This window comes from Puma concolor, chromosome B1 (assembly GCF_028749965.1).
Source record: "Puma concolor isolate L17-30 chromosome B1, mPumCon1.1.hap2, whole genome shotgun sequence".
In the NCBI taxonomy this organism is placed as follows: domain Eukaryota; kingdom Metazoa; phylum Chordata; class Mammalia; order Carnivora; family Felidae; genus Puma; species Puma concolor.
The window spans coordinates 53,316,120-53,330,686 of NC_141670.1; the positions used below are offsets into that span (position 1 = coordinate 53,316,120).

Sequence of the window (14,567 nt, forward strand, 5' to 3'; positions counted from 1 at the left end):
CAGAGAGGGAACCCAGATAACGCGAGGAGACAACTGGGCAAAACAGCGTTTGCAAAAGCATTTACTGTTAGAAGGACAAAATATCAACATTTGGTTAAGTTTTATAAATAGAAATGATAACACAACCCTGCCTTTGAGCATTCCCTTCTTTGCTTTGTCCATTTGCCTGCTTTCTTTTTTTTTTTTTAATGTTTACCATTTTTGAGAGAAAGAGAAAGCACCAGTGGGGAGGGGCAGGAAGAGAAAGGGAGAGAGAGAATCCCAAGCAGGCTCTGCGGATGTCAGAGCGCAAACCGTGAGATCTATGACCAGAACTGAAATCAAGAGCTGGACGCTTAACTGACTGAGACACCCGGGCACCCCCTATTTGCCTACTTTAAAGATGCTATTCCAGCCTGTAGATCACCTGTAGGTGGGAAGGGGCTGTGGGGACCCTCTCCTGGGAGTCTACGTGTGTATGTTTAATTTCCAGATGTGGCACAGGAAGTCATATTCTCAGCACCTAACACCATAGAACTTTTCCTAGCAATGTGGCAATCTACATCATTAATGGACCTAACTTTGTACAATGCTGAAGGCCCAGGACCTAGTCATCGCTGAGGATTAACTTTGAATTGTAAAGCACCAAGAAATTTCTCCTGGAGCTAGTGAGTGACCCTGCATTTCATGGGGAAATCTTTAATACTGTAATTACAGTCTCCCATGTGGGGATTCTTGAAGGTCTCAACATCTAATCTTCCCAAAGATGAAGGCTAGGGAGCATTTCTCAATTGGTATGCCAGAGCATTGAATCAGATGCGCCTTCAGATGCTTCTGTGATCATATGAGTCAGGAAGACAGAGCATATGTGGGTCCTGGACTTCTTAGAGCCCTTGCTGCTGACGTGTTATATTGTGACCCTAAACGATCTTTCATGTACCGATTTTTGAACTGTGTATTTTGACACCGTCTGCTTCTGGGGAAAGGATTGGGTCCCCAGCAGGATGGTGAAGTCCGGAGCTGGAGCTCATGGGATTCTAGGCCCACGGTTAAGAGACAGCTGGTCAGTCAGCGTGGGTTTGTAATGCCAGTTCTGCTATTGATTCAGTAAGATCTTTTCCGAACCACGTGAACCACGTTAACATTCTTCTATTGCCTGCCCTCCTGGGCCAACCTTCCACTCTGCCCCTACTAGGAACACACACCAGGTAGACCTGGAGGTGGATATTTGGGGGCTTCTAGATCTCAGGAGAGGGCCGGTTGGTCACAGAAAGGAGGACAAATGGTTGACTCTTTCCATATAATCCCTTCAGTGATGGGGCACCAATCACCGAGTAGAGCCTTCTTCTCGTCCTTCTGTTTGTAATTTGCAATTTCTCTTAGCGCATGAGGCAGGTATTAACTCTTGGCAACATGCTCTAAATATTTTTCTTCAGTCTCGTTTGTTCTTCAGCCCCTTCCTTTTGCTTTCTCTTTCTTTCTCTCTTCTTCCCTTCTTGTTTTTGATGCTTTTCCTTCCTCTCAGAATGTTCTTTCTCCTTTTTTTTTTTTAAACCTGAGTCACGTTCTTTAACTTTCCTTCTAAACCTGAATCCAGGCTCCTAGAAGAACAACAGTGTTTTTTGTTTGTGTGTGTGTGTGTGTGTGTAAAGGTGAAAGTTTATTTCCAGTGCAATTACAATATTCGCCTGGAGAAAAGTTTAAAGGTCTCTCTCTCCTATTATTCAGCCACTATTAAGAAATGTAGCATGCTAAATGTTTCATATAGATTATTTTCCATTTCCTTGTTTGTAAGATTCTAATGATGTTACGCATCTCATGAAACCGCAGTCAGAATGTAGTTGATTATCTCTGTGAATCGCTGACGTCTTTGTCCTTCAGCGCTCTGAAGCCGAGGCCGCAGACGCTGATGGCCCACTCTTGCCAGGCCTGGCGGGAACCGTTTCTGTTCAGCTTTCAGAATAGGTGCCCTAATCCCTGCCAGCCTGGATGCTGCTGGAGCTGTGTCCGCCTTCCCCTTGGCAGCCTCCTGTCACAGGCCAAGCCTGACGAAGCCCAGAAGACCAAAGGCTCAGGCTGCCAGAAAAACCTCAGGATCTGTTTGCTCCTTGTGCCCCAGACCCAGGCGCCAGTCCCGGGGACAGATCCAGGCCTGTCAGGAAATCCATACACAATCTCTGGTGAACTTTGGATGGGACAGCAGGGCTGGGGTTCAGCAAGGGACATATGGGTGGGGCTAGGGACTTTGTTCTTGAAGCCCCTTTGGCTCTGGGGGAAGTCTCTGGACAGGTACCTCCTCTGGCATCGCCCAGGCCTTGGATCCCCTCTGGTTGTAGTTTTGTAGCATTGAATGGCTGCCCGGAGCATGGGCAATTTCCATTGTGTTTATGTGTCTTCTCTCCTCAGATTGTGGAGTGATCTAGGACAGCTAAAGATGTGTAACGGAGGGCGGAGAGGTGGGGGTGAGTGAAAAAGCCTAGGTGCCATTGCAGTTTGTCACATTTAATAGAATTCCTTGTTTTGAATTGTGTGTCCGCAGCCAGACCAAAACAACTTTGGGCAGGGGTCTTGCCCCAGTTGTGTCTGCTAGATCTCCATGTCCAGCACTTGCTACAGGGGTCAGTAGAGTAGACAGATGGCAAATGTTTGGGGCTTCAGTGCCCCCCACGGAAACAGTGGAGGGCCTGAGGTCAGATAGTCTCCGCATCTGAGGGTGAAGGAAGGGGCTCAACATGGACTCTGGCTCAAGACCCAGCTTTCTCTAGCAAGAGAAATCCCTCAAAAGACGGAAGCCTGAGGGGCACCTCTACAGCAGAGCAGAACCAGGCTCTGTGGCACCAACCCGGTGGGCTGGCATTCATGTGGCAGTGCCCACCGGCCTGAGCTTGACCTCCGGCAGTTGGGGGACAAAGCCAGCTTTCGGGCAGTGCTTACCTAGTGCTGCCAACCATGACCCCGACCTCTGATTCCTTTTCCTTGTTCTTCCTACTTTGCCCCTCTCCCTCTTCCTTTTTTCTTTCTCCCAGTGTATCTAGGGTACGGGGGTGCAAGTTCACCTGACTCTGGGGGCCCCAAACAGACCAGGTTTGGCCACTCCCCACTGACAAAATCCAGAGGCAGAGAGACCAATGGTGGCAAAACCAGAAAGGAATTTCTTTCGGTGAGGCCAACCTGGGAAGACAGTGATCTAGCATCTGAAAGGCGGTCTCCAAAGTGCTGGAAACACTTCCAGGTTTATATAAGGAAAACGTGGGGCAAAGGTCCGTGGGTCTGTGCAGGTGGGCAGTGAAAGTCAGACCGATCGCTGTCTTGGAGTCAGTCCTGGGCAGGGTCTTGCTGGCTGAGGGTAGTCCCTGATGAGGGGGTCCTTTGAGTTCCCAGCAGGGATGCGTTACCCTCAGGGTCTTCTGCCTGAGTCTAGAGACAAGCTGGAAAGAAGAATCCAACTAAAAAGTTTGAGGTCAAAATGGAGGCCGCCGAAACCCTCTCTCACCAGCCCTGGCTTGCTTAGCCCTGCCTGTGGGTGGGTTCCCCAAGATGGATGGAGCAGGTCACGGGAGAGGTCGAAGCCTTTGCCTTTGATTGTGTCAGTTCTCTGTGGGGAAGTCAGGGGTGGGATCCTTCAACCTCCTGGCCCACATTTTTCTTTCAGGCACTTGGGGAGAAGCGATTCCTAGGAACACCCGTAATAAATTGGATGTCTACGAAATCAGGCTGAGTTTGTTGCCCTCTTTAAAAACAATGTTTTCTGAAGTGGGTCATGGATGGAGGTGAGGAGTTAGATCCCCTTTCTCGGGGTTAGGACCCAATTCATTTTGTGTTTCTGATTGCTGAGAGTCCTTAATTACTATTGCCTATGAACAGCAGCCTTGTGACCTCATAAGTGTCCCCTGTGAACCACGTTGCCAGTTCGTTCCCTGCCCACCAGCCTCCAACTTGGTCAAGTCTGGGAGTGATACACAGTTTACAATTCTGAGCATGGCCCCAGTGGTTTGAGAAAAGGTCAGATTCCCAAATCTCCTAGCTCTTTTATCTATCCCCTCCCTCCTGCAAAAATCCCTCCTGAGGATTTGTCCCTGGCCTTCCCACTCCTTCTCCACCCCTCCAAACCTAACAATCATCCATCATTGTTATCTCATTTGGTGTTTACAAATCACTTTACAGCCATTGTTGTGAGTTTTGCCTCTCATTTGCAAAGTACTTTACAACTATTATTACAAGTCTTTTCTCCAACGTGGGGTAATGCTGACCCACTTCCGAGAGAGTTGAATTCCCACTGCCCTCTAAGTGATTGGACCCATTCCCATGATGCTCAGCACTGGGTAGGTGGGGCTTTCATAAGTGAAGGTCATAGCTATGCCCTTGGAAATCTGGCTTATAAACTGGCTTCAGACCACTGCCTGCTGGCCCTTTGGGAAGTTTCACCCAGTGCATTTCTTAATTTTTTTTCCAAGATTTTTTAAGTAATCTCTCCACTCAACTCACAACCCTGAGATCAAGAGTTGCAGGCTTTGCTGGCTGAGTCAGCCAGGCACCCCACCCCCCAGTGCACTTCTAATGAAGGAATAAGAGATGGTTGTTACCAGGGTCCATGCTGCCAGATGTTCAGGCTGGTGTGGGGCTCCCTCACTGCCTATTACCTCCTATTTATGGCAGCCTGGCTGCTAAGCAGCAAGGTTTGAACTCCGTTCTCTCCTTCCTTCTGTCCCAGGTAGGGTGTGTGTGTGTGTGTGTGTGTGTGTGTGTGTATGTGTCAGATGCAAGAGAGAATAGTCCCCACCTCCACCCCACCCCCATAGTGGACTGGGAGCTGCTTAACGTGATCAAAAATTTTTCTGGTTTTGTTTTCTGTTTTTTGTTTTTAATGTTTATTTTATTTTTTGAGAAAGAGAGAGAGTAAGTGGGGGCAGAGAAAGAGGGAGACACAGCATCTGAAGCAGGCTCCAGGCTCTGAACTGTCAGCACACAGCCCTACTTGGGGCTCGAACTCATGAACTGTGAGGTCATGACCTGAGCCTAAGTCGGAGGTTTAACCAACTGAGCCACCCAGGCACCCCTGTTTTTGTTTATTTTAAATCAGGTTTTTAAAAATAGGCAATATGACATTACAGAATGGTGGGTTTTTTCAATTTTTAAGTTTATTCATTTGGAGAGAGACAGAGATAGTGTGAGTGAGGAGGGGTGGAGAGAGAGAGAGAGAGAGAGAGAGAGAGAGAGAGAGAGAGAGAAAGAGAGAGAGAGAGAGAGAGAGAGAAAGAGAATCCCAAGCTGGCTCTGTGCTACCAGCACAGAGCCTGATGCAGGGCTTGAACTCATGAAACCATGAGATCATGACCTGAACTGAATCCAAGAGTTGGGCACTTAACCAACTGAGCCACCCAGAATGGCATTTTTAAGAAAGAGAAGCCCAGAGAGAGGGTTAGAGTGGGAGAGAGCCAAAGCATAAGAGACTCTTAAAAACTGAGAACAAACTGAGGGCTGATGGAGCAGGGGAGGGAGGGGAGGGTGGGTGATGGGTATTGAAGAGGGCATCTTTTGGGATGAGCACTGGGTGTTGTATGGAAACCAATTTGACAATAAATTTCATATATTTAATTAATTTAAAAAATTTCATATATTTAATTAAAAAAAATTTTTTTTAAATAAAATAAAATAAAGAAAAGCCCATATCATAATAACTGGCGCAAGAAAAACTTCCTTCCTGGTGGGCTTAGCTGCCATCACAATGGATATGGCATTTTGTGTATTGCATTTTTCATTTAACATGCAGGGTAAGCCTTTTCCTTTATTGTTACATTGTCTTTGCAATAATCATCTAAAATTTTATAACATCTTATTGAGTAGCTTGGATGGTACAAGACTTTCTGGTAGAAAATATGGAAATCTCTGTAGATTTGGAGGTGTAGTGGATTGTAGAGAGACATGGGATGTCTGAGAGCATATCTTTAGGAAGCATGGCCTTGACCTCCTATCCATTCTCTTCCTTTGGCTACCGTTGTTAACACCTGACCCTTCAATCTGGGTCTGACTTCTGCATTTCCTACCCTAGGCAAGAAGTATTTGCCATCCAAATCCCCAATTAGGTTAAGGTATGTTCTGAATATGAGTTGAATAATATTGTTACCCATTATCGATATTTTGGCTCAATTTGCCCAACTAGGTTATTAGCATTCTGAGAATAAGTTTCCCTCTTAGCATCTGTGACATCTATCAGAGGGCTTAAAAAGCCGATGCTCAGTAAACGTTTGTTGGTGGTAAATACGTTATTTGCCAACCTCCAGTGCCTTTCCCTGGCTAGTAAAATAGTTGCTCAAGTGCGTAACCAATTCTGTGAGGCAAATGTGAAGGAATTTCTAAGGCAAACTTTTGTGTTGGGGTCTCAATGCAGCATAAGGCCAGTAACCACCACCCAAGAGACCTATAATTTCAAGGATGGTTCCTTCAATGAGATTCTGTCCCTGCATGTAATACCTTAAGTGTGATGAGAAGAGGACATCTCCCCTCCAAAAGAGAGAACAGATTATGAGATTTTTGTCTGTAGAGGCTTCTTTAGATAAACTAAAACATAGGAAAGAAGCTGGTTTGCCTATCTTTAAAAGGAGGAGAGTGCATCTTTATCTGTGAGAGCTGCATACTGGAATATTTATGAGCGAAATGGTAGAATGTCTGGGATTTTCTTTAGTTATACAAGACGGAGGAAAGTCAGTAGAGAGATACATGAGACCAGACTGGCCACAGTTTGTTGGAAGCTGGCTGATGATTAAATAAGAGTTCGTTCTGTCCACTTTGGAGTATGTTTAGCTCTTTCCGTGATAAAAAAAAAAAAAAAATAGAGGAAGAGGGTTGCATTAGGTTTGCACTGGAAAAATGATCTAGAAACGTCCTCCACTCCCAAGGCATGGTTTAGGCTAGACGACGGTCTTGGTTCAATTGTGAGGCTGTAGCGCCATCTAGTGTTTACAGCGGATCCCCACCAAAAGGATGACATTGCCAAAGCCCCTCCTGGTTCGAAGGTCCTTCTGTGAACTCCCTTGGCCTTCCCAGTTCCCTTGTGGGAAGGCCTGGGCCAAGGGAACAGGGTTTACTGGCTCAGGGCAAGGTCAGCACATGCCAGTTTGCAGGTGGTGGTGGCTGTGATGGCGGTGATGGTAGTGAGGGTGGTGTGCGGGCTCATTGCTTGCCTCCCCCAGGCATGGGGAAGCAAACTGTGGACAACAGTTGCCGTTTTGTGTGTGGCTCTGAAAGCAGGTGACCTTGCTGGAGGGTTCTCAGTGTGACCCAGGTGCAAAAATAGCCTCTCGTGACTGTGTGTGCTCAGCTCCCTGGCTTGAGCAAATAGCCCCTCACACCTGCACATTGTTGACTCGTTGTGGACACACAGCTGCTTGTTTGCAGGTGCAAATGACTGTTTGTATACCCAGACTTGAGGAGAGGGCCCCCCCACCATGCTCTTCTTCAGCCCGCATTCCCTTAGAGCAAGTAGCTGGGCCACAGAGCTAGAGAATGTGGGATCTTAAACCTCAGTGCTAGGTCCTCGTGGAGGGAGAGCTCTTAAAAACCCTCCCTTCCAAATATCCCCCCGTTACTAGAGAAGATCCCACTCCCACTCTGGAGGTAGGACAAGAACTACCCTAATACCAGGGTAGCTGTACTTAGGGATGAAAAATCGGGATAGGATGTAAAATATTTTTCAAAATAGGAAGCAGGTACACGGAGTCAGAGAGACTTCTGGAAGTTCTGAGCCAGGCTTTATACAGATCATAGGGAAGAAGAAGCCCACCCCAGCCTATCTCACCAGGGCAACTGAAATGGGCAGAGTGAAATTTGTCGATTGTCAAATTCTGTAGACCTGGACGGTAAAGATGGTGATGCAGCGGGTTTGTCAACGACTGCAGGAGACTGACCATGATGGCAACATGCCGGTGGGACTGTGAGCAACACTAAGTCACAGTTGCTTGCAGTGCGGGCCTTCATTTTATGCAGTAGGCAGGAAAACATGTCAGACCAGGATACAGCATATCAAACAGATACTGAAATGATGAAATGATGAAAATGATTTCAAAATTTCAAAAAATGTAGTCCCTTTGGTTCAGTAATTCTACTTCTAGGGGAGCACCCTAAAAGAATAAGCAGAAATGCTAAGATTTGTGCACCAAATGAGCTGTGTTTACAAAACAAAAATCGGAAGCTGGATAGTGATTGAGTAAAAGTTTAATAATAATAATAAAAGATGGCACATTTGTATGATGGATAATATACTGTGCTAAATGAGTTTACGAAGAATTTTTAAAAACTTTCATGTGTTTTGTTTTATTAGAGAGCAAGAGCAGGGGAGAGGAGCAGAGGGAGAGAGAGAAAGAAGAGAGGAGAGAGAGAGAGAGAGAGAGAGAGAGAATCCAAAGCAGGCTTACACCCAGCACAGAGCCTAACGAGGGGCTCAATTCCATGACCCTGGGATCATGACCTGAGCTGAAACCAATAATTGGACGCTTAACTGACTGAGCCACCCAGGCACCCCAAGTTTATGAAGAATGTCTAATGTGGGAAATGCCTTGGTATTAAGTGAAAACAGTTGGCTCAAAATTATATAGCTTGACCTTGACTAGGCACAAATATACGTCAATATATAAAGTACTGCAAAGGATATAATAGAACAAAATGTTAATAACACTGGTGATCTTGCAGTCATAGGATTACAGATGATTTGTATTTTCTTTACACATTTTATTTTCTAATTTCCCAGAGTAAATTTTTTTTTTTAATTGAAATGGAAAGGGATCTCCATTTTGAAGGGAAAAGTGAGGAAAAAGGTCTGGGCAGAATTCAGTGTTGGGTGAGACCTTCAGGGATACAGGCTCTGAAAGAGAGATAGGGACGAAAATCCAGGCTGCCGGTGGTCGTGGCCCGACTTTTCTTTTTCTCGTGACTGGGGAGAGCCTTGTGATGTCTGGGATGCCCGGGAGTAAAACTGTCCACTCCAGGGCTTGAGGCCAGAGTCAGGAAATGGGAGGCAGCCTGAGGTGATCCATGTCTTTACTTCTTGCAAGGAAAAGACATTATTTCTAGATTTCCCAATGTAAGATTTCTGGGCCCCAACAAAGAATGAATCCTCTGTGTTACTCTCCACCCAGTAGACATGTTTGATGACTTCTCAGAAGGCAGAGAGTGTGTCAACTGTGGGGCCATGTCCACCCCGCTCTGGAGGCGCGACGGGACGGGGCATTACCTGTGCAACGCCTGCGGCCTCTACCACAAGATGAACGGCATCAACCGGCCCCTTATCAAGCCCCAGCGCCGGCTGGTAAGCAAGTGCCCGGCTCCTCGAGTCTGCCCTTCCCTCCTCCTCTTGGCCCCCGGCTTTCGGGCTCACACTTAGGTGGGAAATGCCTAGGTTTTGAATTCTGGACTTCGAGTCGTGTTTGTTTGTTTAAGTTTATTTATTTATTTTTGAGGGAGACAGAGACAGCAGGAGTGGGGGAGGGGCAGAGAGAGAGAGAGAGAGAGAGAGAGGGAGGGAAGGAGGGAGAGAGAGAGAATCCTAAGCAGGCTTTGCTCTGTCCGCACACAGCTGATGCAGGGCTGGAACTCACGTAAGGGTGAGGTCATGACCTGAGCTGAAACCAGGAGTCAGGCGCCCAACTGACTGAGCCACCCAGGCGCCCTTTTCAAGTCCTCTTGAAAAGGAAGCGGGTTGAGGAGTTGGGTGGGTGGTTGGCAACATAGTAATGTCTCATCCCTTTAGAGTGTGCTTGAGCTACGAGGATGTTCCAGACCATCTACTTTAACACCTTAATTACGCAGAAGTGAAAAGTGAGGCTCAGAAAAGCTAACAGCCTTGCCCACGGTCACATGGCTACTGAGTCTCCTATCTGGAACCAGAGCCCAGGTTTCCTTGTTCCCAGTCCAGCCTTGCCTCCTACATCTCCTGTTTTCTCATCTATCCCATGAACAAGGTGGACACTTCCTTACCCTGTTTCAACTGATCAGTTGATAAAACCCAAAGCCCAGGGAGATTAAGCAGGGTGTATCAGGCCCTCTGGCTGGAAAAGTGTTTGTAATGGGGTTTTTGGCTCGTGGCTCCATGGTCTTTTCTAGTAGAATTTTCTTTTGACCAACACAAACTAGCTTTTGTGTATATTAGGAAGGGAGAAATAGAGGCGTTAAGTCCTGATGCTTCCCTTTCTCTCTGGTCACAAGGCCCATTCAGTCTTTGATGTATTCAAATACAGTAATTGTTCACCCACCACCCATGGCTGGTACTGGAAGCCCACATTTATTCTACTTTTGAGAAAAGCTTTTCTGCCTTTAGTGCCCAGTGCTTGCTGGGGTCTTTGATGAATGACTGATAATGCCACTAATGCTATAGTTACGAAAAGAATTCACTCTACTTCTCCTACAGCTGAAGTCCTTGTTCTCATTCACCACCCTGCCCCTAGGCTCTTTTTTTTTTCTTTTTTTTTTCCTTTTTTTTTTTTAATGTTTTTTTATTTTTGGGAGAGAGGAACAGAAGAGAGAGTGGGAGACACAGAATCTGAAGCAGGCTCCAGGCTCTGAGCTGTCAGCACAGAGCCTGGTGTGGGGCTCGAACCCACGGACCGTGAGATCATGACCTGAGCCGAAGTTGACTGAGCCACCCAGGCCCCTCGTGCTCTGGGATTCTCTTTTTTTTTTTTTTTTTTAATGTTTGTTTATTTTTAGAGGAGAAACAGAGCTTGAGGGTCAGAGAGAGAGAGGGAGACAGAGAATCTGAAGCAGGCTTCAGGCTATGAGCTGTCTGCATAGAGCCCGATGTGGGGCCCAAACCCACGAACTGTGAGATCATGACCTGAGCTGAAGGCGGACACAACCGACTGAGCCACCCAGGGCCGCCCCCCCCCCCCCCCCCCCCCCGCCCCGTGCTCTGGGATTCTTATATAGGGCTACAATGGCTGACCCTGCCACCCACTTAGGGCCAGCCCCTCGGTGCTCCCTGCGAAGTAGAAGCAGCAGCACTTGCCTTTTACTTGGACTTGAAGTGTTTGCCTTCTCTGTTGCAGTCTGCCTCCCGCCGAGTGGGCCTCTCCTGTGCCAACTGCCAGACCACCACCACCACCCTGTGGCGCCGCAATGCCGAGGGCGAGCCCGTGTGCAATGCCTGTGGCCTCTACATGAAGCTCCATGGCGTAAGTAACCCCACCGCCAGGCGGGGTGAGCAGCCTACCAGCGGCCACACGTTTGTTTCCGTTATTCACTTCTTACTTGTCTTCCAACTTTCAGATCATAATCCATTTTTCCCTTCTTAGCAAAGAAACCTAGATTTAGAAGGGACCTTCCAGGCTGCGTTAGTCCGTTGGGGCTGCTGTAACAAAACACCACAGACTGGATGGCTTATAAACAACGGAAATTTATTTCCACATTCCTAGAGGCTGGAAGTCCAAGGTCAGGTGCCAGCATAGTCAAATGCTGGTATGGATTTGGGGAAATACTCTCCTATGTCATTGGTTTGCATGTGAATTACTGCAAGTTTTCATTAGGAAATTAACCTAGTAGTTCTTATTAAGGACAAGAAACACACATATCTTTGATTTTGGCAGCTCTGCTTTGGGGAAAGTAGTCTATAAAACAATAAAAGAATCAGTACCTAATGATGTGTGAACTGTTTATTGCTGCGGTATTTGTAGTGGCAAAAACAAGAAACAGTCATAAAGCCTCCTAAAGGAATGGTTGACTAAACTATGGCACAAACTATAGTGTGAAATATTGTGCAGAAGTTTAAAAAATAATTAAGTCAGAGCCCTGTATCTTGACCTGGAGTAACAAAACACATTTGCAAAGTAATGTACATAGTATGACCCCTTACTATGGGAGTAAGGGTGAGTGAAACACACACACGGATACAGATGGGTGGGTGAATGAATACACACATACATACGTGTATAGATATGTACATGTGCACACCTGTTTGAGAATGTTTTAAAATGTAAGAAACATAACAGGCTGGTATTTCCATCGCCCCATGGGGACAGGATTGATGGTAGTGGAGTGGGAGGGGTTGTTACTAACTTAGTCTCATGAATCTAAGAAAAGATTCTTCATGAACATGAATTTTTTCACGTTTCCTTTCTTTTTTTTTTTAAATTAGGTGTTTAGTTTGAATTCCAGTGTAGTTAACATACAATGTTACATTCAGTTTAGGTGTACAATATAGCGATTCAACAGTTCTATACATTATTCACTGCTCATTGCGAGAAGTGTACCATGTTTTCTTATTATAGTGAGAAAAAAATAGCCAAAAATATACTTAAGAACATTCATAAGAAAATACACTTCCTTCTGCAAAGAAGCGTATCAAGGATGTTTGTTGAATCACTGTAATAGTGCAAATTGAGGGGAAAAAAAACCTTCAGGAGGAAAATGGATAAAGAAATTCTAGTTCTTCAATAGAGGAATGGTAAAAGAAACTGATAAAGGAATATTATGCAGGTGTTAAACAGATTGTGTCCTCAAAAAAATTAAAAACAGAATTACCATATGACCCAGCAATCCCACTTCTGGGTGTATATCCAAAAAAGAATTGAAAGCAGAGTCTTGAACAGATGCTTGTACCCTCATGTCCACAGCAGCAGTATTCATAAGAGCCAAATGTGAATGTAACCCAAGGGTCCATGGATGGATAAGTGAAATGTGGTCTGTCCACACAAGGGAATATTATCCAGCCTTTAAAAGGAAGTAAATTCTGACACATAGTACCAGATGGATGAACCTTGAAGTCATTATGCTAAGTGAAAGAAGCCAGTCACAAAAGGACAAATCTTGTACGATTCTACTCATATGAGGTACCCAGAGCTGTCAAACTCATAGAGACAGAAAGTAGAATGGAGGCTGCCGTGGACCAAGGGGAGGGGGAAATGGGAAGTTAGTGTTTAACAGGTACAGAGTGTTAGTTTTGCAAGATGAGAAGTGTTCTGGACGTGGACGGTGGTGATGACCGCAAAACAATGTGAATATATTTAACACAACTGGAAATGGTTAAGATGGTAAATTTTATGTTATGTGTATTTTACCATGATTGTTTTAAAACAAGTACTGAGGTTGGTGGGGATAAACATGAGGGCTGTATTTTTCTGAAGTCAGGATGGGCTTCAAGTGGGCCAAAGTGTGGGGCTGGGTGCTGGAGGGAGGAGAGGCTACTTCCCTCCAAAGGTTGAGGACCTCTCAGTTGACTAGAAGGCAGATTCAAGTTCACGTAATCTGATACCCTTCTCTCTTAACCATTCCATGTTTAATCTCTCAAGTGGCAATTGCTTTCCTTCAGTATTTCAGGGATGGCCTTTATTAGTCCCATACAGGAGAAAAGCACAGACCAGGAACTAAAAGATTTGGGTTGGCCTGGCCTAAGAGAAACCAGCTGTGAGGAGGGCACATGTCTAAAAATACTAGAAAGATGACCCAGCAAGCCTGTTCCCCAGACACTTATTTAGGCATCTGTGAACGGTTCAGGAGCATGATGCTTGACAGTCACTGCTTGTTTATGAGAAGTCAGTGCCGTAAAAGTGTTGCCGATGGATAGTTTATCTCAGGACCTGGCCTCAGGGCCATCTCCCCAACATAATCTCTGGTTGCTCCCCACCACCCATGTAAACACTACGATTTGCTCCAACCAGACTCAGTGCAGTGCAGAGCTGCTCTATTTAGAGTGACTTCACATCTCAATTTACTGAGCTGCACCAGCTTCTGCCTATTTTCTTGGTATAATTATTAATAGCACCCCGTTTTCACTTTCATAGTGTCCTGATACTGCTGATAAACTAAAGGCTTTTGCACATACTGCTCCTGCTGCCTGAAATGCCTGCCTCTTGTCTACTCGACAGCCTCCCACAACTTAGGCATCACCTCCTCAGCGAAGCCTTCCTTGATGTGATCATGTGCCTCTTCCCCTCCTCCCGGGCAGAGGATAGAGCTTAGTGTTTCTTTTCTGTTCCCCCACATCATCTATGAGTCTGGTTGTTTCCTACTTGTCTGTCTTTCCCAGTAAACTGTGAAGCTCTGGAAGAAAGGAATGGTGTCTTTAAGCTTCCATTTCTCCAGAGCTAGTATAGTACACAGCATATAGTACAGTATGCTAGTATATTTGAACAGCATTGGTTTCTTTCTCAGCAGGAGCTCCAGGGGCTGATTCACTTAGTCCCAGCCCTAAGGTTTGTAGAGGAATTGCTTAGATGTTGCCTTCTCATAGTGTGAGTGCGTGTTTAAATAAGGTAGCAGATCACGTGCAAGTAGAAAACCGTATGTATTGACTTGTAACTCCCCAGGTCCCCAGGCCTCTTGCAATGCGGAAAGAGGGGATTCAAACCAGAAAACGGAAGCCCAAGAACCTTAATAAATCTAAGACACCAGCAGGTGAGTAAAAGCATTGTGTGTAATTATATTAAGAACTCAGTGGCCCTTGGAATATGTAAAAGTCATGTATTCTTAGTGGGTCAGCTCAGGCTACCAAGGCATAATGATAGCATTGTCCATCCCAGCTATTCAGTTTAGTCCCTGCGGCTGTTTCCAATTTTCCACTTTCTCTCCAGCTGCTTTTGGGGAGGGGTGCTTTTCCCGTATGC

The 14,567-nt window shown here is 45.9% G+C and overlaps 1 protein-coding gene across 2 annotated transcripts in view; it reads left to right on the top strand.

Moving 5' to 3' along the window:
- Positions 1–14,567, top strand: part of GATA4 (GATA binding protein 4) — a 49,347-nt gene that overhangs the window by 29,897 nt on the left and 4,883 nt on the right. The window contains exons 2-4 of one of the 2 annotated variants that reach the window (XM_025921938.2): positions 9,111–9,280; positions 11,016–11,141; positions 14,271–14,358. In XM_025921938.2, coding sequence (XP_025777723.1) covers positions 9,111–9,280; positions 11,016–11,141; positions 14,271–14,358 — 384 coding nt within the window. The remainder of the gene's footprint in view (positions 1–9,110; positions 9,281–11,015; positions 11,142–14,270; positions 14,359–14,567) is intronic. The other variant, XM_025921939.2, reaches the window with a different exon arrangement.